Source organism: Silurus meridionalis, chromosome 12 (genome assembly GCF_014805685.1).
Source record: "Silurus meridionalis isolate SWU-2019-XX chromosome 12, ASM1480568v1, whole genome shotgun sequence".
NCBI lineage: Eukaryota > Metazoa > Chordata > Actinopteri > Siluriformes > Siluridae > Silurus > Silurus meridionalis.
This window is the reverse complement of record NC_060895.1, coordinates 9058948-9077408: the sequence shown is the minus strand read 5'-3', so window position 1 is coordinate 9077408 and position 18461 is coordinate 9058948. Positions and strand designations below refer to the sequence as shown.

General features: G+C 38.0%; 1 protein-coding gene across 4 annotated transcripts in view; it reads left to right on the top strand.

Moving 5' to 3' along the window:
• The window catches only part of si:ch211-286b4.4 (zonadhesin), a 26141-nt gene extending 7680 nt beyond the window's left edge, over positions 1-18461 (top strand). For 3 of the 4 annotated variants that reach the window (XM_046862741.1, XM_046862743.1, XM_046862740.1), the window contains 42 exons: positions 133-291; positions 381-543; positions 1670-1773; positions 1857-2036; positions 2189-2395; positions 2949-3128; positions 3259-3450; positions 3576-3725; positions 3835-3938; positions 4169-4371; positions 4832-5052; positions 5246-5392; positions 5538-5702; positions 6489-6640; positions 6722-6890; positions 7556-7664; positions 7747-7886; positions 7967-8092; positions 8210-8389; positions 9297-9521; positions 9608-9734; positions 9826-10025; positions 10112-10342; positions 10432-10577; positions 11126-11253; positions 11456-11603; positions 11747-11879; positions 12041-12196; positions 12288-12414; positions 12766-12977; positions 13538-13700; positions 13788-13861; positions 13970-14130; positions 14240-14330; positions 14413-14549; positions 14635-14866; positions 15225-15560; positions 16004-16101; positions 16176-16282; positions 16371-16450; positions 16545-16579; positions 17209-18461. In XM_046862741.1, the coding sequence (XP_046718697.1) occupies positions 133-291; positions 381-543; positions 1670-1773; positions 1857-2036; positions 2189-2395; positions 2949-3128; positions 3259-3450; positions 3576-3725; positions 3835-3938; positions 4169-4371; positions 4832-5052; positions 5246-5392; positions 5538-5702; positions 6489-6640; positions 6722-6890; positions 7556-7664; positions 7747-7886; positions 7967-8092; positions 8210-8389; positions 9297-9521; positions 9608-9734; positions 9826-10025; positions 10112-10342; positions 10432-10577; positions 11126-11253; positions 11456-11603; positions 11747-11879; positions 12041-12196; positions 12288-12414; positions 12766-12977; positions 13538-13700; positions 13788-13861; positions 13970-14130; positions 14240-14330; positions 14413-14549; positions 14635-14866; positions 15225-15560; positions 16004-16101; positions 16176-16282; positions 16371-16450; positions 16545-16579; positions 17209-17514 (6704 nt within the window). In that variant the 3' untranslated portion in view covers positions 17515-18461. The remainder of the gene's footprint in view (positions 1-132; positions 292-380; positions 544-1669; positions 1774-1856; positions 2037-2188; positions 2396-2948; positions 3129-3258; positions 3451-3575; positions 3726-3834; positions 3939-4168; positions 4372-4831; positions 5053-5245; positions 5393-5537; positions 5703-6488; positions 6641-6721; positions 6891-7555; positions 7665-7746; positions 7887-7966; positions 8093-8209; positions 8390-9296; positions 9522-9607; positions 9735-9825; positions 10026-10111; positions 10343-10431; positions 10578-11125; positions 11254-11455; positions 11604-11746; positions 11880-12040; positions 12197-12287; positions 12415-12765; positions 12978-13537; positions 13701-13787; positions 13862-13969; positions 14131-14239; positions 14331-14412; positions 14550-14634; positions 14867-15224; positions 15561-16003; positions 16102-16175; positions 16283-16370; positions 16451-16544; positions 16580-17208) is intronic. The other variant, XM_046862742.1, reaches the window with a different exon arrangement.

Sequence of the window (18461 nt, the reverse complement as noted above, 5' to 3'; positions counted from 1 at the left end):
TAGAATGATACAGACTTTGTATGATGTAGATTTTACGGGTATTTTTGTCCATAGAATGTATGTGTGGAGGAGCATTGTTACACATGTAACAGTTTGTGAAGAGATTATGACTGTGTGTGATTGTATGTATAGGTATGACATACCCAGTCCCATGCAAGCCTGGGTTTTATTGTCCTCTGTGGTCTACTATTGAGCAACCATGCCCAGCAGGGACGTATGGAAACCAGTCTGGCTTAACTGAATCATCTGAGTGTACTTTCTGTGATCCAGGCGCATACTGTTTAGGAGCAGGTAGAAAATAATGTATGTTCTATTTATCCAGCATGTTAAGGTCATCCGAGTCATCTGTTAAAAGGTTTTATGCATTTGTGTCTTCGTAGGTAACATTTCACCCACTGGTCTATGTGTGGCTGGCTTTTTGTGTTTTGGAGGAGCATCTCTGCCATCTCCTGTAGACAATGTGACAGGAATGCAATGTCCACCTGGATTCTACTGTCTTACTGGAAGCTTAACTGCAACACCCTGCCCCAAAGGCACATTCAGGTACATGCTTGTATAAAATGACAGAAAATGTAGACACAGTTGTTTGTAAAAGTTTTCATACTTTGGGGATTACCTCGACAACACGAATAAAATGCAAATGTGTATTCTATGTATCCTAAATGCAACTGGACAGCAGTTTCATACTGAAGCTAAAATCAACAGAAGTTGACTTGAAGGAGATTTAAAGAAGTCACTGTCTGAATTTGGCAGCCATAACAAATATATCAAGAAAAATGGACTAAGATTATGCAAATGTAAGGGTTCAAATAATCTTTGGAAGGAAAATAACAAACTTAAATTTCATAAAGTTATAGAGGATATGCAAATAGTTTTAAATAAGTTATAAGGGTAAATTCAGATATTTCAATAAGAAATTTATTTTGGAACAAATGCAAAATTTTTTTTACTTCATTGTGTCTAAATTGTTTTAAACTATTGCGCTTAACTGTAGTGTCTAAATGTATCTATAATCAGGTACGTCTACATTAATCCGGATGGTTCTGAAAATGCATTCATGTTTTAAAATGCTCTCTTTCTTCACCGACATTTTCAAATTTTTCAAAAAATTGCTTGGTCACACTTAAATATAACACTTAGAAAATACTTGTATCTCTTAATTGTGCACGCATACAATATTTCGGTCTGCATCCTATCCGCCATTTATTTACAATGTGTGGTTTGTACAATTAACATATATATATATATATATATATATATATATATATATATATATATATATATATATATATATATATATATATATATATATATATATATTTTTTTTTTTTTTACCAGTGCTATCAAATTGGATTGTCCACTATTTTGTTTGTTTTGGGATGAATGGCTCACATTACTACATTCTATCACTCAAAAATGAATAAAATTTTTATTAAACATTTTTTCCCCATAACTGATACAAACCTGACCCTGATGAGTAAAGACTGAATCAATGAATGCATTGTGCTATGCCACACTGTCATTTTTCTTTGTCCCATGAGCTTCTGACCATTTTCTATTGTCTACATGAAAGTAAAAACCTCTGGCATTATACTCGATGTATGTAAAGTGCAGAACAGAAGCAAATCTAATTTTGTAACCATAATGATCTGATTTTGCTTGTGTGCAGTGTGCAGAGTGGCTTGACAGAACTAGGGCAGTGCCAGAGTTGCTCTCCAGGGTTCTTCTGTTCAAAAGCAGGCCTGACTGCAGTTAGCGGGCCTTGCCTGCCAGGTTTGATTTGTGAAATGTTTGTTTTTCTTGCCTAAATTATGCTGCAGACGTTAAATATACTAAGACCTTGTTGATTTTGGCAGGTTTTTACTGCAGTGACGGATCGCCTACCGCAGCCCCTGTGTTTGCGGTGTTTGGAGATATTTGTCCTCCAGGTTTCTACTGTGAGACTGGCAGCGCTGTGCCCACTCCTTGCCCAGTGGGCACTTATCTTTCCGAAAGTGGTGGAAAGGGTGCAGAGGACTGTGTGCCTTGCCCTGAAGGTAATGCTTTATTATAACTTTGCAGGTTGAGCTTAAGACTTCACTGCTATAAGAAATCATCCACTGGAGCTGAAAAGCAGGACATTAATCATTCTTGAACTTCTAGGGATTTATTTTTTGTGTAAACTTTCCTGTATATGATTCATCCACAGGGATGTACCAGGATCAGAAAGGCCAGAGAGTGTGTAAACCCTGTCTTCCTGGATTCCACTGCCCCTCTTCCACACACAAATCTAATGTCAGCAGCAATCCATTGATCTGTCCAGAGGGCTATTACTGTCCTAATGGATCACAGCTGGGCAGGCCTGTCCCTTGCCCCAGAGGCACATACAGTAATACTCAAGGCCTTACATCAGCAGGTAAAGAGAAGGTGATGATGCATAAAGGTGAAGTGGTTCAGCATAAAAACATGGGTTGGGTTAGGACTTTAAATCTGCATTTGAATTCAAGAAATATCGTTTTGGTTTTTGAATAAGGTTGTACCTCAGACAATGATTTATTTAAATTGTATAAATAAGGTTTTAACTTTAAACCATTTCTACCTAAAAAATTATGCTTTATAAAATAATCAGAGATGACTTGATGTTACTGCAGTAAAGTTGACTTCATATTTTATTCACCATACGTCCACAGCACAAGCCTGTGGAAAGATTTTCATTTCTTTATACAATATGACAATTCAGGTCTACACTCTGGTTAAAAATACTGAGCGGCTTTTTTATTACAAATTTATGTGACTATTATTTCTAACTAAAAATGTCTAATGTCTAAGTAAATCAGCAAAATGCCACTTCTGTACGAACAGATTATGCTTGTAATGAAAGAAAAATGGATCCTTTATGTTGACTGGTATTGATATTTAGATGATATTTAGGCTTGGCTATGACATTGGAATTCTGTTTTTGTGGTTAGATGAGTGCATAGTCTGTCCAGTGGGCTATTTCTGTGGTGCACATGCACTTGTTCAGCCCTCTGGCCCCTGTGTCCCTGGATTTCTCTGCTTTCTGGGTGCCACAGTTCCCAACCCCACTGACAACAACACAGGAGCTCTTTGTCCACCGGGGGTGTACTGCCAGCTAGGAGTCAGGGAGGGTACTGTTCAGAACTTCCAAACACATTTCACATAACAATAATAGCATTGTACTGAATTGAATATTCTGAAGAGAATGTGTGAAGACAGAATGAATAGAAATTGAACACATTTTTTTGCCGTGCCTTCCAGGTGACTGTTCTCCAGGCTACTACTGTGACTGGGGATCTAGTAACCCAGAGCAGAGACTCTGCCCAGCAGGCTTTTATTGCCCAGCTGGCACAGACAAACCCATAGCCTGTGATCCAGGAACATTTAGCTCAATCATGGGGAACAGTGAAAGAGATAACTGTGAACCATGCCCAGCAGGCTACTTCTGTCAGGGTGGGATGTTCATATTTCTATTAGTTCCTTAATAATAATAATAATAATAATAATAATAATAATAATAATAATAATTAATAATACAGCATCCTTATAGCAACATTAAATATGTATTTATAATGTAGGGAATGGAGTAGTGGTGCCGATTCCTTGTCCCCGTGGATTTTATTGTCCCCTTGGAACTGCAATGGATACAGAATTTCCCTGTCCTCAAGGGACAGTGCAACCTCAGATTGGAGCCTCAAATGAAGGGGATTGCTTACTATGCCCTTCAGGTTACATATCCACCACTCATATTCTATTCTAGTATCTTTATAATAAGTATTTTAGAGATTTGCCTTGATTAGTATTTAGAGATAAGTCTCTCTCCTTATCTTTATATAGGTATGTTTTGTAGCCTGCCTGGGCTTTCTGAGCCTACAGGGCACTGCCAGGAGGGTTATTATTGTTCTTCAGGAGCCATCACTCCTAATGCTACTGGATACAAGGTAGAGGCAAATCAAGATTAAATATTATGTTTGTGTAATAATGTGTTATGTTTTCATTTCAGAAAATAATGTAAACAATATATATACAGTATATTAATATGGCTAGTTTTAGTATAGCGTTAGTAGTAGTATACTATATAGTAGTATGCAATATATATAGTATACAATATATATAATATAGCTAGTTTTAATTAGCATTTTTGCTCACTCCATGCTTCTTTCATTATCAGATGAACTCCACTGGTAATAACATGTGCCCTACTGGTTACTACTGCCCTGCTGGTACTGGCTACCCTCTTCCATGCCCACCTGGCACATACTCAAGCTCGCCAGGTTTAAGCACAGTGGAGGATTGCCAATCTTGCCCACCAGGCTACTTTTGTGAACAGCTTGCAATGGCCAATGCCTCTAATGCTTTGCTTTGTGATGCTGGGTAATATTCCAATATTCTATGAGCTGTGAATGGAAACCTGACCAAAATACACCCACATCCATTAAAGTCTGACATTCTCTATGCACTTTTCTGATACTAATGGATGTGGGGGGGAGTTGGTGTGTTACACTTTAGTTCTCCAGCCATTATTTTGCTCTTCTACAATGTGAAATGGAAGCAGCATGTATAGTTTAAATGTATTGCTTGCATAACCACGAGACATACAATGCATATGCCAAATGAAAATGCATTTGCTTTTATAATGCAGTGCATTCTTCACCAGTACAGGCTCTGCTTTTTTGTTTGATGATAGAATGTGTGAAATAACATGACCTTTTTGTAGAGAAAAGCAACTTGCACTTTTTAATGTGTTTTATAGACTTTTGTTTTCATTAATGATTAACAATTCATCTTCCATTTTGTAAGAAACATTTTGTTAGAGATGTTTTTTCATGCTCAGGTATGTATGCCTTAAGGGCAGTCGGAGTGCCCGTCCAGTTGATAAACAGGAGGGTTATATTTGCCCCAGTGGCTACAGTTGTCCCATCGGTACACCAGTGGAAATTCCATGTGAGCCTGGCACCTACAGTAGTGCCTCTGGAGCTTCTAATTGTCTTCCCTGTCCATCTGGTACCATGTGCCCTTACTCAGCTACTCAAGAACCCACCCTGTGCCCTAAAGGTATCTAGAGCACTCTATGGTATAGTGCATTTGACTATTATTCTTATCATACCGTTTTCTTTGCTAATAGGGATAAAATGACCCAACCATTGAATTGCCAAATACTTGATTTGGTTATTTGAGCGTTTCATAGGCTAATGTTTATGCTCATACAGTTTTATGTTTATTGTTTTTATTTTATTTTTTACATTAGGTCATTTCTGTCCTACTGGCACTGCTTTGGCACTGCCATGCCCTATAGGCACTCTGGGCAAGGTTACCAGGGCTCAGTCAGCATCTGCCTGTGTGCCCTGTCCACCTGGACTCTACTGCAGCACACCTGGATCCTCTGAGCCACAAGGTCTGCTTGCACTCATACCACCACATTTCTCACACCTTGTTGCCTCAAATATTTTAAAATCCATTACTTCGATAATATTTGTACTGTATATAAACAATATTTCCCAAATGTTATTTTAGAAATTTGTTTTTATTATATGCCTTAGGCCAGTGCCAGGAAGGATATTTTTGCCAAAGTGGTTCTCCATACCCAGCCCCCTTTAACACCTCCAGCCTGACGAGAAACGGTCCCTGCCCACAAGGACACTTCTGCCCTTCAGGAACCCTCAGACCTTTGCCCTGCCCTGCAGGCACCATTCGCAATCTCACTGGTGTGTAAAAGCTCATCACTAGTGTATCCTCAGTGGAATTTTAGAGATTTGATAAAGCAGTTGTACAATTTCTTTAGAGTTTTCTTACTTATTAGCAACCTGAACATTTATGAAATCAAAACAATAAAGGACATAGAGCATTTTCTGGATTAAGATCAGCTATTTTGATATATTTACAGGTAGCAATGATCAGGATGAGTTTCCCAAAGTGTAAAAACAAAGCACATATTTAAATAGCGCAGTGTCATTGAACACACCCTTTACTACTTTAGATCATACTAGAGTGTTTTATTTAGGTTTCTTTGTGTAACTGTCATTTATCTCATGTAATATGTCAGCAGACGAAGATCTTTTTATGAATCTTTTAATGGACCCCAACACAAAGATTAAAATTGACTGCTCAGGACAAACCTGGCTAATAGCAGCAAAAACATCTCTTTGTAAACTCACCAGTAATTTGGTGAAGATAACTAAGTCAACAGGAGGCAGGTGTAAATCGTCAGACTCTTGATGTCCATTTGCATAATTTAAATAATTTTTAGACGAACAAGCAGAACTTCAAAAATGCTCCTAGAAACCAAAATCGGTAAATTAATTTAGTGTACTTATGTAAGAGTAGCTTTATTTTAAAGCATGCCAAGTTTTTATTGAATCTATATTATAAATGTGTGTGACAGAAAAATTTTTTAGAAGTCAAGTATAAAAGAAATAGATTTAACAAATAACTGGATCATTTGAGCAAATAGCCAAAAACAAATTAATTAAAGCAAATATTTCTTTCAATAGGAGGCTATTCCATAGACAGCTGTTTACCCTGTCCAGCAGGACACTACTGTTCCAGTGGGGGTCTTAGTGCTCCCAGTGGCCCCTGTTCTGCTGGCTTCTACTGCCCTGAGGATTTCTCCTCTACTACTCCCAATGCTTTCATCTGCCCCAAGGTTAAACCTGTTAATTCATCTAGTCCCTGTCTCATAATAATCAGAGCTTAATAAATACACTGACAAGCTGGATCCTTTCAGGGTCACTACTGTCCCCTGGGCTCTCCTGTGGCCTTGCCTTGTCCCACAGGACAATATCAGCCCAACCCCGGCTCAGAGGCCTGCTTTCCATGTCGCCCAGGCTACTACTGTGAAGAAGCCATTGAAGGAGACCCCTCACCTTGTCCCTCTCACTCCTATTGCCCAGCAGGTATACGTCAAAGACACACAATATAAAGTAAATAATATAACCTTTTATACTGTTCAGCTCAAACTGATTCCTACATAGATTAACTCTATATGTAATATAAATATAGTAAAAGCAAATAGTGCAGGTCCAGGCATGAATATAAATGTAAAATACAAAAACAAAAAAATAAATGGAAATTTGAAGCAAAGTTTAGAAGCTTGACTAGACAAAAGATTGTAAATGAACAACACTAATTAGAGAACACTAACAACGGGTATTATTATTATTATACTACTATTATTATTATTAATATTATTATTATGTAAAGAAATAGTCAAATAGTAAATGATAAAAATCTTATATGTCAGTTTTTTGCATAAAAATTCTAAATGTGATTAAATCATTTTTAATAACTTGCATATCCACCATAACGGCTTCAATAATTGTAGGTTATCCACTGAAAAACTTTAGGATCCATCCAATTAAAGTATTCTTTTATATTTAATTTTTCTTTACCAGTCTTTATCTCTCTCAGTCAGAGTCTTCAGGAAGTAAAAACTTTTAAGTTGCTTTAAATCTTAGATGAATGATTTAAAATTAAAAGCTTCTTAAATGTATACTGGACCAGATTAAATATTCCGATTATATGCATGTGGTATTGTAATGGTTTAAATGTATATATGCAGGCACTATGGTTCCTCAGCCATGCCCCAGTGGCACCTACACTCCCCCTGATGTTGGAGGTCTACAGAATGAGAGAGAGTGCTTGGCCTGCCCACCAGGAAGATTTTGCAGGTTCTGTGTTTACAGATTAAAATGCATCCTTTTATGCAGCATTTGAAGAGAAATGTAATAGAAAGGCCTTTTGTTTTTATAGGGGTGGTCAGATAAGAGGACTGTGTGCAGTGGGGTTTTTGTGTATCTCAGGCAGCTCAGATTTTACCCCACAGGGCACAGTCATGTCTTACACAAGCCAGTGTAAATGGGGGGTGCAGTGCGCCGGACCCTGTCCTGCTGGTAGGTCATTCCAGACACAGTGCAACTTAAACTAAGAGAACTCAATATGATCAACCATGTAAACATATTTGTACTGACAGGATTCTACTGCCCAAAGGGCACAGAGAAACCTCAAGCCTGCCCTGCTAATACCATAAAGAAAACCCCAGGAGGAGGCAGCATACATGATTGTCTCCCTTGCCCACCCAGGCACTGGTGCAAAGAGGGTAAAAAAACATCTCAGAATGTTTAATGGCTAATTACGTATTGGAAGCTTACCTTCTAGAAGGATTCAACTAAAATGTATATGAATAAATTTTCAAAATCTATCACTCCCATATTAGGTGATCCTGAGCTGTATATGTGTCCTGAGGGCCATTACTGTGATGGTATAATTGATTACGAGTCTGAGGGTAGACCTGGGCCAAGAAAGTGTCCTCAGTTTACCTACAGGCCTACTTCTGGTGCTGGAAGCAAAGGAGACTGTCTTCAGTGTCCTGCCGGAACCTTCTGCAATGCTACAGGTCAGATATACAATTTCCTCAGTATTATTACTATACACTGATCAGGCATAACTTTATGACCACCAATCAGGCATAACAACCTTCAGCTTTCACTCCCCACCTGCATCGATAAACCTTGGCCACCCATGACCCTGTCGCCGGTTCACCACTGTTTCTTCCCTAGACCACTTTTGATAGATACTGACCACTGCAGACCAGGAACATTTTAAATTTGAGGACAAAATGTGCACTTGCTGCCTAATAAATCCCACTCACTAACAGGTGCCATGATGAAGAGATGTTATTAACTTCACTGGTCATAATGATATAAGATCATAATGTTATGTCTGATCGGTGTATATAACTATATAAAAGATTTAAATCTGATTTATCCAAAATTGAAACACAATTAAATGAAATGCTGTTATTGCACGTTGTAATGATCATATCATATATCATATTATATATTGCAATTATTATCATTTTTGATGTTTTTATTCGATTTAACAATAAGGTTTCTGTTTTTGGTATTTATTTATTTATTTGGTTTATATAATACAGCACATTCTGTTTTTTGTTTTTTTTTATAACTGAGCTCTAAAACCTAATGAAGCCATGGAGTAAAGGTCATGAAATCAGAATGTGTGCATGTGATGTAAGTAATTTTATTAGGAAATAAGGCAGTGTCTCATTGCTATTTGCAAAAAGTGCAGCCCAAAATGTATGCTTAGGTCTGCCTTTAGCAATTAGTGATATTTTTTTGAGGTTCTGCTCTCAAACCAATATCACAAAAACAATGTGCATAAGGTCAGACGTGCACATACCTATGGCATATTTTTAATCCAACTTTTCCCTAAGTGCACAACTCTTGTGTTAGGTCAGTCTAATCTAATTTCTTTCTCAGAACTCACCTGTCCATTGTTTTTAGGTCTGACTGATTTCACCAACTTTCCGTGCCCCCCTGGCTATTGGTGCAGTGGCACAGGCTTGCCAGTTCTCTGCCCTGCAGGCACCTTCAGAACACAACCTGGGGCAAATGCTTCCAGCCAGTGCCAACTCTGTGCAGCTGGTAAATATTGCCCTGACCCTCGCCTTACAGGTCAGCCAAACACTGTAGGAATTCCTTGCAGAGCCTCTTACCAGTGCCCTATAGGTGTGTACCGATGTTCTTTGTTTTGAATTTATATAAAGTATAACATCTCGAGGCACTATATGTGTATTAAACTTGTCTTCTAACAGGATCAGTGGTGGAAGTTTTGTGCAGAGCAGGCTCATATTGCAGGCCACAAACTGGAGAGCCCACTCCATGCCCTGCAGGATATCACTGCCCTGAAGGCTCACACACCTACAACACACCACAGCGAATGTATGCAAAAATATGCTGTAAGAAAGTGAAACATCTAAGAGTTAAAAACAAAACGTTTTGTATTCACATTTTGAATTCATTTTGTTATCAGGTGTACATACCCTTATTACTGCCCAGCTAACTCCTCAACCATGCTGTCTTGTGGTGGTGGTTTTATGCCCCATAATGCCAGCGGTCTAAGAGTTTCTCAGGAGATCAGCTGCATAATGTGTGAGGCAGGAACATACCGGCCTAGTGGTTCCCATCACCTCCGGTGCCTTGCATGCCCCTCAGGCTATCACTGTCCTCCAGGTCAGTTTTAGTAAACATGTATATAAGATGTAGGTAAAAGTTAAACTATAATGAAAGCAAACATCTTATAATGACCTGCCCCTCAGGTACTGACGACCCCAGTAGTCAGCCATGTCCAGTTGGCTATTATTGTCCAAGGGGATCAGACAATCCTGTTGCATGCCCACCAGGCAGCTATGGCAACAGCACCAAGGCTGAGCTGCTTGAGGAATGCCTCCCTTGCCCTTCAGGCACATACAATCACCTTTATGCTCAAAAAGCCTGTTTCCCCTGTGGCAGCTCTTCCATCTCATCACAAGGTCCCCTCATTAATACTAGTGAAGTGTGACACTACAGCATACGACAAATTCTGTAATAGCACCATTGTACGTATATACAATTATGGATATGTTTCTTTTTTGTCTAGGGGCATCCTCATGCATGTGCATAGGCAAAAATCGGGCATTCCAGAATTCTGATGGCTCCTGCGTGTGTATAGCTGGATATGTCTTCTACGATGAACTTGACTTGAAAGGTTCCAGTGCTGACAGTGATCTAGACTGTCAACCTGAGGTAGAAAATTACTCACTTAGATAGGTTTAGTAATCATTGTTCAGCCACTGTCCATTTAGTTTACACAGGATTTGCTTTGTGTGTATGTGATCTACCAACACAATTTAATTTTTCCAGGAAACAAACGCCTATAAATGCAACAGTGTCAGTTTAACATGAGGCAGATAGAATTGACCCAAATGAATGGGACATGACACAGAAAGACAGCAAATAACCAGATTGTTGTTACACAATCATGGCACTGTTGAAGATTATGATTTTTGTAAAATAGGTCACAGTGTATAAATTTTAGATTTAAACTAATCTTCAGGGTTTTTATGGTTTACTTATATGAGCAAAATATAGTGTCCCATGTTAACATACTGTATAATAAGATATATCCTTTATAAGTGACTATGAGTGTATATGTGATGTGTCTTAAAGCAATATACTGTATGCTTTAGATACATATGATGAATAGTAAGCCAGAAGCTATAAAACATCTGAATGAGTGCCTTATTTTATAAATCAATATCAAAAGTCATGATGAAAGTTTGTGGTCTGTAAAGGTGAGTAAACGCTGTGGAACCGGGCAAGTGAGACTGGCTTCAACACAAGACTGTGTTAGTCCCTCTAAACACTCATGCAACATTACTTGTGGACCTCATGGTGGGAGTCTGGATGCAAGCCTGGGCATGTGAGTGCACTAAAGTAGTTGTAGACGAATGTGGTTAGATTAAATATAGCACAATACAATACACCAATGTATTGCATGATCATCAACATAATTACAAGACAATTGATTGAGTTTTCAGGGGTGAATGGGTTTATGATATGCCTTTACAGTATATTTCAGTGTGTATGCAGATTCAAAAAGAGATTTGTCTGTTTCTTGGCAGATGTCATTGTGAGATGTACGTCTCTGCGGAGGAGCTGTGTAACTCCTCATGCTTGTCTGAACTGCCTGTGCTTGCTGCCAGACTGGCTCCAAATGGACAGCTGGTGCTCAGGATCAAAGCGATGGATGAAAGTAGGATCTGGAGCAGAGTGAGTACTGTGTGTATATGTGTGTATAGTTGTGTAGATTCTTTTTATCTTTCCCTAAAAGTGCCAAGTTACAAATACATATTGGAGGCCAAATTCATTTCTGCCGTTGTCAGATGTATGGTTCAAGTCATTTCTCTTTTTAGAAAATGATGAATGTACTGGGGCCTGACAGTCATATCAGCAACTTTGGAAAGATCCATTTTGTTCAGTTTTCTCCAGATGGTGTGTTTGGTTGGATTTTAAAGGATCCTGTGCTTATGGACATCTTTTTATCTGGTACACACAAATAGAAAATTAACTTTGGTATTTCTTACTTCCCAAATCTGCGTTGAATGTAAATATGGTATTATCAACCACTAATAACACATTCATCTGTTTGTAGGTATAAGTAATATACATTATCTGATAGTTCATATCTCAATCATATCTCTTAACAGAGCCAATTGAAATTGTGGAAGGAAAGCCAAGGATACGACGACACACCCATGAGCTGGAATTACTAATCTCAGGACCTTTACCTCGCATTCCTAACCCCATAGCCTGTCTTTCACCCAATGACATGCTCATCTTTCAGATCACCATCAATTACACAGGTAGGGTATTTTTACAAACAGGTTCTTCTTAAGTATTTATGAAGGACTGTGTATATATTGTGTTAAGTCACTCTATTGATTATGAATCCAGACCGCCTCTTCAGCCATTTTCCAGTCTATCAAAAGAACCATTTGTTCAGCAGTAACCCAACCTGGGACTTTGGTGCATTTAGACAACTAGAACGCCTTGTCAAACAATCCCGATTTAATTCCACCAGGTATGATCAAACTGTCCTGTTTTATTCATGTTGCTTTTCAAGTCAAGAGCATCTCTTTTTATTTTATAACATGTCAATTATTGAGTATGAGGATTATGGTCATATACATATTTTCAAACTTTATATCTATGTTGTGGGTTTTCCCCAGACCTGCCTTATTTATCCTGATGCTTTTTTTTTATGTTTATGCCTTTAATCCTTTTAATTCTTCATCTTCTAAAAACTGCTGCTGTATTAATAAAGACTTCAATTTCCAATATGCTCATACTGGACATCTGTCTAACTTTAAAACTGGTCTTGTAGACTTCAACAGTTTAAATTACTTGCAATTATTTATTTATTTTTATTTAGATTTGCACATGTATTCATGGAGCCGGGAAAATATGTGTTCCTGGACAATGCAGTCCCAGACTGGAGCCTGATTGTTGTGGTAAAAAAGGAGGGCACAGAGTGTGATCCAACTACAGCTGCCTTCCAACCAACCTCTCCAGCACAGTTGGTGCGACACGGGATAGTCAAACAACAGCGCCTTAACCTGCTGCCTGACTGGGGTACCATTGGAGGTGTGTGTGTGTGTGTGTGTGTGTGTGTGTGTGTGTGTGTGTGTGTGTGTGCATGGTTTATTAAAATTACATTTAAAGCCTTAGCCTTGGTACATATAGACTCTAAATTTAGAATCAGAGTCAAACCTTTTTTTTTCATACACAAGAAATTTGTGACAGAAGTTTCTAGAAAAACAATGACATATGCGTATTTAAGTAATGGAAAGTCCTTACTGCACCGTTTCTATGCATATGTAAACTAGGCAGTCACCTAGAGCGCAACCAGCTGGCTGGAAGGTTAAAAAAAAAACTTTGCCGCCGTTTTCGTTCATGACCCTGTCGCCGGTTCACCACTGTTCCTTCCTTGGACCACTTTTCATAGATACAATACAATTGAGCAGAGTTTATGGCTTTGTGTATAACATATTTTGGCCCAAACAAAAATATTTTAAAAAACAATACCCTCACCATTAACATGAAAAATTTATCAAGAGTGGATCAAAACCTTTTAATGTACTGTATGTGTTGTCTACAGAGTGATGTAATCCTCAGTGGAATTTGTCGGGTATTTTTATCTACAGGAGTATTGGCACTGATGGTACTACTCATAGTTATCTTGACTCTGTCTGCCCTGCTTCTGAGACCTAATCATGCCAACCTTATTGCGAAGGGCACACCTAAGCCTAAATGGCGCAGCTTGGGAGAACCTACTGTTCCTGTAGCGTACGTTTATAATGGAGAGTGGTGAGTCTTCTGTCAAGGTAACTGTATGGCCTCGACTGATTTGTGAACACTAAATAATGCATTTTTCTTGTTGTTCCTGTCCAATAGTATGGATAGTACTTTCCTGGGTCTCAGGGGAGTGGGTGAGGGTGCAGAAGAAGAAGAACCTGCTGTCTGCAAAGGTGACGTGACTTACTGTACACCACTCATTTAATTAACCCTAATCTATTATCCAAATAAGATTTATACTTATGACTTTTTTTCAAACTGTATTAAAACGGCACCTCAAGGATTCAGCAATATATTAACGGAGCTGGAAGGGTTCAATGTGAAGACACTGTATGACAAATTAGAGGACCAGAATTTGCATCTTGCATCACAGCTGGCTAAGCACCGCAAAGATACACAGGAGTTTTACAGGAATATCTGTCAGCAGACTGACACACTGCGGGTGAGAGCAATTCGTTCAGTTACACAATATGAATGCAATCAAAATGTTTTTTTTTTGTTGTTGTTATGTCAGTGCAATGGCAATTTAATTTCATTGTGATTTGTTTTAGGATATTTTGGAGAACATGGAGCCATCAAAACTGATCCAGTGGAAGAAATTGATAGACAGTAACGCAGAAACCAAGAGGGAATCAATTCCTGGTATGTCTTTGAAGATTTATGACTGATGTGCGAACTGGTAAGAGGTCAGGAGTCAGTATTTGTGTGCATGTGCGTGTCACAGTGGAATCATCGTTGGGCTTGATGGAGGCTTTGCTGAAGTCTTTAGAGGTTGTGTTGATTAGACTGAATGGAGAGGCGTGGCAGCGGCAGCAGCACAGAGAAAGCAGAGAGAGTCAAGTCCACACCTGTAACACCCAGGTTAGCTACAGTGCGGAAAATATTTTCCATTCATTATGATTTGCATTAGGCTTTAGATTCTGACCAGTCTGTCTGCGACCCATAGAACTCGTCAACTGAAATGAGTGAACTTAAAGCGCGGCCAGATACAGAAGCAGATTTTTCAGGCCCCGGTGGGAGAAAGTGTGTTTCAGCGCTCCCTTTGAGCACAGCAGCATGTGTGAGTGAAGAGGATCTGGCCAAGCTGGTGGTGCTCACACCTCTCACCAGAACTTTGCAGGACATACAGCAGTCTCTGCAGGAACTCAGCCAAAGTTCCACAGCACAGAAAGATACAAGTATGATTAAAGTGATCACTTAATAAAATATTGTATTTGCTAACTCCAAAACTACAAACTATCTTATCATTTTGTAAGATACTTATATGTTTGGCCACATCTTCTCATTTTTTATAATTTTTTCCCCTGCTATTTTAAATGTACAATAACAATCAGTGTATATGGGCTAGAAAAAGTGAGAAAAACTCTTTAATTAGCCACTTATGCAATAACAATACTGGGGCTAAAACAAACAAAATAGCACTGTTGCCATGGGAACCACAATGTGAAATGTTGACACCTGTAAATAGTGTACTTTCTTTTTTTTTAATTTCACAAGTTCTGGAGAATGTAAAACTTTTTGTTTCGTATCTTCCAGGTTCTCCTTCACCAATTCCTGATGACCAAGCAGAATTGGCACCAGAGCAGTTGATCCCTTTTGCCCTTGACAACCTCTCTCCAGGGCACTTTGCAGTGTTCCTGTTTGGCTGCCATGTTGTACGGTTGCTTAGCCGAGACTGCTCATTCCCAAATGTTATGCTGTTACTGGCTAAGGCTCTTCCAATCACATGCACCAATTCTCAGCTGGATTACTTCAACAAGGAATTTTACTACGACACATCTAACCAGATCTTGTATATCCTCAAGCACAAGCTTCAAAATGCTGGCGAATTTATCTCGGTTCTTTTACACTCTATGGCCTACATTAGCACAGGTGTGTACAAAGAGATCACAAAATGACCAGATATCGCATATGTGTGTTCACTTTCAAATAGCAATACTGATACTGAAGCCTAGAGTATAGAAGTATTTTGAGTTTGGGAATTTTACATTCATTTCACAATCGGGTTAAAATAATTCATAATTTCTCCAGAATTTCAGTGAATTTCCAAACTATTTCAAGTACACAAATTATTTTAAGATCCCAGTTTTTCACAATGTAATTATAATTTATGGGACGAAAACAAAACATTTACAAAATATTCAAAATTACAATCTTACCTTAAAATTACCTTAAAAAACTGAATTTATCTTAATTTCCTTCTTTTTACTGTTTTAAAATGAATACCTTTATAATTCAAACATTTCAGCAAATAATATATAATAAATAACTTGACTGTCAGCTTAAACACTTACAAATCCTGCTTGTAATTCCAGTTGCTGCTCCTCAAAACTTCCTGGGTGCTTTACACTCAGCTATATCTGCCCTGAGTATGCAGTTATTCCAGCTCTCTTTAACTCAGCAAGAATTCATGGTAACATCACTCAACATTGTCAACATTCTCCAGACACCTCTAGACCTTTGTAATGATTCTCGGCATGCTTACAGATTAAGGAGGAGAACTCACATGTCTCCTTCGGAACAATCGTGGAGGATTTCCTCAGTGTTAAAATTCCACCAGCAACTCAATTCTCACCAATTTTATTAGCTGAAAGGTTTGTTCTATTAATTCTTACTTATCTAATATATATTGCATTATCATGAACAAATATTTATATGTTAATGTTTTGGATCCGAACATAGATTGCAGAAGTATAAATACTTCAAACTTGAGCATTTGCTTCATGAACAAACCCTAACTCCAGCAAACAGATCTGCAGAAGGTAGGATTTGATTAACACTACATTAAGCATTGTGTCATGATAACCAATTAAAAACAAACTCAGGTTTGATATCCATTTTTTGTTGTTGTTCCAGATCCTGATGTAAAGAGCCCTTATGATGTTGATCTGGTGAGGTTTTTACTAGTACTGTACATACTGGCACCTTTTATATTGATATATTTCATTCATAAAGCTCCTTCTTCCACATATGGCTGATTTGCTGGTTATATACAGTAGGACAGCTTAATGAAGTCGCGACTATTTTTAAAACAAGTCGGGTGGATTTCTGTTTATGGATGTACAAATTGTGACACCGTTCAAATGAAAATTCATATTGTATATTATCATTTGTATTTGTGCCTGTAAGTCTGTGCTGGGGAAGTGTATTTATATTTACTGGCATCATCAGCCTTCTCAAAAATACATTTTAACTGCAAATACAATTTGTTTTAAAATGATCCAGAAACTACTTCCATAAACTCATTAAAAAAAAAATCTACAGTCTGCCTCTTCCACTTCATGTTGTTCATGTGTAGTGCATGTGCCTTTATGCTGAGTCACCCTGTTAGCATTCAGTCTTACAGTTGTGCTTTGCTATTTTTGGCTCTACCATCTAGTTGGCTTTGATGATTGGCAAGATACTGTATCTCATAGCTTTTTGTTCTTTCTTTTACTTTCCCTTCACTTGCCTCTGTCTAAAGTCTGCCCTCTGCTCACTTTGTCATGTTTAGTGAATGTTTACTTGACTTTAATTGCAGGAGCAAGCATCAATGCTAACGTGTCAGCAGGACACAGTGATGCAGAGACTGAAGGAAATGAGAGACAGGCAGTCTATCTCTAGTGCTGCAAGGAGAAATGTGTGTCAGGAAGAAAGCCCATCTCAAAATACAGAACTAACAAGTCCAGATGACCAGTCCATGAACAAACACACAATTAAACCAGCTGACATTCAGGGACTGCTCATCGAGCCTTTCTCCAGTAATAAACAACACAGCAAACACATGGATCAAGCTGCTGAAGAAAGGGACACAGTGGCTTCAGGTGGTTTCATAGAGAAGACCTAGAGAACTATGATATAACACATTCTGCGATGACGATTTAATTTTCTATCTTACTTTCTACCTCTGTCCTGAAATGTCAAAGCAATTACAATTACACTGTATGACAGTTATACCACCATCCTTTGTTTGTGTAAAACCAGAAAAACGTTGCACAAAGAAATGTTCAGTTTAAAACATTGACTAAAATTTATACTGTGACTTAGAAAATGAACATTTCCTTTTATTTCCATTTTTAAATGGAAGCATTATACGTTTTTAGACTTTTTGATATACTGTCAGTTTGTAAACTTCTAAATGTCTTTCCTAAATGTTTCTCTTTCACACATATTTAAAACAGACATCTGTTTTGTAGTCTGGTTATTTTCAAAAACATTTTGAAGATTTGGATGGTGCCGACATTCAAGAATATAAAGAACTTTTTCACACTTGGAGTCTGACTACATGCTGATTTTTTTCCTTTTCTACCACCTCTGTGGACTTTTCCCTAAGTTGTGTTCATGTTTGTTGCAGATATAAATTTGTCATATGCAATTCAATATTAGCACTTTATTGTTTCTTGTGTACTTTTTATTCTAGAAGAATCATTCTAGATTATCAACTGCTCAACAAAGTGTTCAAAGTGTGACATTTATTAGATTGTGTTTTGCTAGCAAGAGCTTTAAGTGGACTAACAGCATTTACCCGCCGTGATCTTCACAGACAAAAAGCCAAAGCGTGATTATAAATAAATAACATTTACACAGCATGCTGGTGAATATATGTTGCTGAAAGACAGAAAATCTAATAAATAAGAACAGATGTGTACAGTAGTAGGATCGCAAGCTTTTACCTTTCATATTAGGAACTTAAATAAAAATGTGTGTATTTTAGTCTTTCCCTGTAACATTTGCGGATGTGTTTCTGTTATATTGGAGAATGTTATATTATGGTTTTTTTTTTTTTATGTATTA